Below are 1,399 nucleotides of genomic sequence, written 5' to 3' on the forward strand. Positions count from 1 at the left end.
ACACACACAGACACACACACACACGTGACCACAACAGAGGCGTGAAACAAGCACACAGAACAACCGACGGTAACGCACCGCCAGCGGCGCTCAGTCCCAGCCCCACTCCGGGAACACACCCACGACGCGGAACAACACACCATCGTTCACGCCACCTAAACCAACAGTAGAAACCGCAGAGTTTGCCCCCTGCGGCTGCAGGGCGAATACCGCCTCGGACGAGGCGCCAAACGGGTCGTCCGCCTCTTCTGCTGCCTGACCACACGCGAAGGGAAATGCCGCGGCAGCGAGAATGACGCGCCTCTCATCCGCGCCGCTGTTGCTGTTGGGCTCGTGGAGGCGCCACACCGCTGCGCCGCGCGGGTCAACAGGCACGTCACGGAACCAAACGGGGCGGCTGCCGAGTTGCGCCACGTGCAGCCACCGCTGAAGATAAAGCCGGCTGCCGAGTATCTGCTCCACCACGTCATTTGTTACTGCTGCCGCCGCGGACGTTGTGTCGAGCCACTGCAGCGGGTCTTGCGGGACGCGGTCCTCCTCGCAGTCGTACACCGGCGATGGGGCGCTGGCGCAGCGCAGCACGCACGTTGTCACGTCACGACGGCCATGCTGCAGCACGCACGGCACCTCCACCACAACGCCGTCGCGCGGCCTCACAACACGGGTCACGTCGAACCGGAAAAAGTTGCGACGCAGCTCGAAGACGACGAGATCGCCGCGTTCCACCGGCGCAACGAGCGGAACGGCGCCTTGCACAACACCGAACAAGCCACCGACAAGCTCAAGCGTGCGGTCAACGTCGACACCGTGCGGGAGCCGAACCCAGAGCGGGTGCATCATCGCCGTCGAAGCTGCTGCTGCTTCTCCTCCTCTTCCTCCTGCTGCCCCCGTGTCGGTGAGGTTCACCAGCGCGTACACTGGCCGCTGCTGCTCGTCGGTCGCAATCGTCGCCGCCGCGCCACCACCGCCGCTCACATTCCCGCCCTCCTGCCACGCCGACTGCGCCGAGACCGGTGTTGAGGCTGACGCGGATGGTATNCCGCCGCTCACATTCCCGCCCTCCTGCCACGCCGACTGCGCCGAGACCGGTGTTGAGGCTGACGCGGATGGTATTGCCTTCAGCAGGGACTCCATCTCCCGCTCCCGCTCCGTACGTGCGGTGAGGAGCTGCCCGCACATGCGCCGCACCGTCTTGTTGTAGCGCCTCAACTGCACGGCGGCTTCTCCTGTCACCGCGCCTGCTGCATCCGCCGTGCCGCTGTCGAAAGCTTTGCGTGCAAGCACGTCCCGAAGCGTTGCGCGGGCGACAGCGTTGTGTGGGTCGAACTCCAGCGCCGCGAGGGCGGTGCGCATCACTGTGTCGTGCGACCGCCGGTACAGCACTGCCTCGCCGCCGCTG

The 1,399-nt window shown here is 66.2% G+C and overlaps 1 protein-coding gene across 1 annotated transcript; it reads right to left on the minus strand.

The window, feature by feature from the left end:
- Positions 1-90: 90 nt before the first annotated feature.
- Positions 91-1,353, minus strand: DQ04_18251010 (hypothetical protein; the record flags this gene model as incomplete). The annotated part of the gene is made up of 1 exon (XM_009317687.1): positions 91-1,353. The coding sequence occupies one exon, from the start codon at positions 1,351-1,353 to the stop codon at positions 91-93; it is 1,263 nt and encodes a 420-aa protein (XP_009315962.1).
- Between the last annotated feature and the right edge of the window lie 46 nt (positions 1,354-1,399).

This window comes from Trypanosoma grayi (genome assembly GCF_000691245.1).
Source record: "Trypanosoma grayi strain ANR4 Tgr_1825_V1, whole genome shotgun sequence".
Classification (NCBI taxonomy): domain Eukaryota; phylum Euglenozoa; class Kinetoplastea; order Trypanosomatida; family Trypanosomatidae; genus Trypanosoma; species Trypanosoma grayi.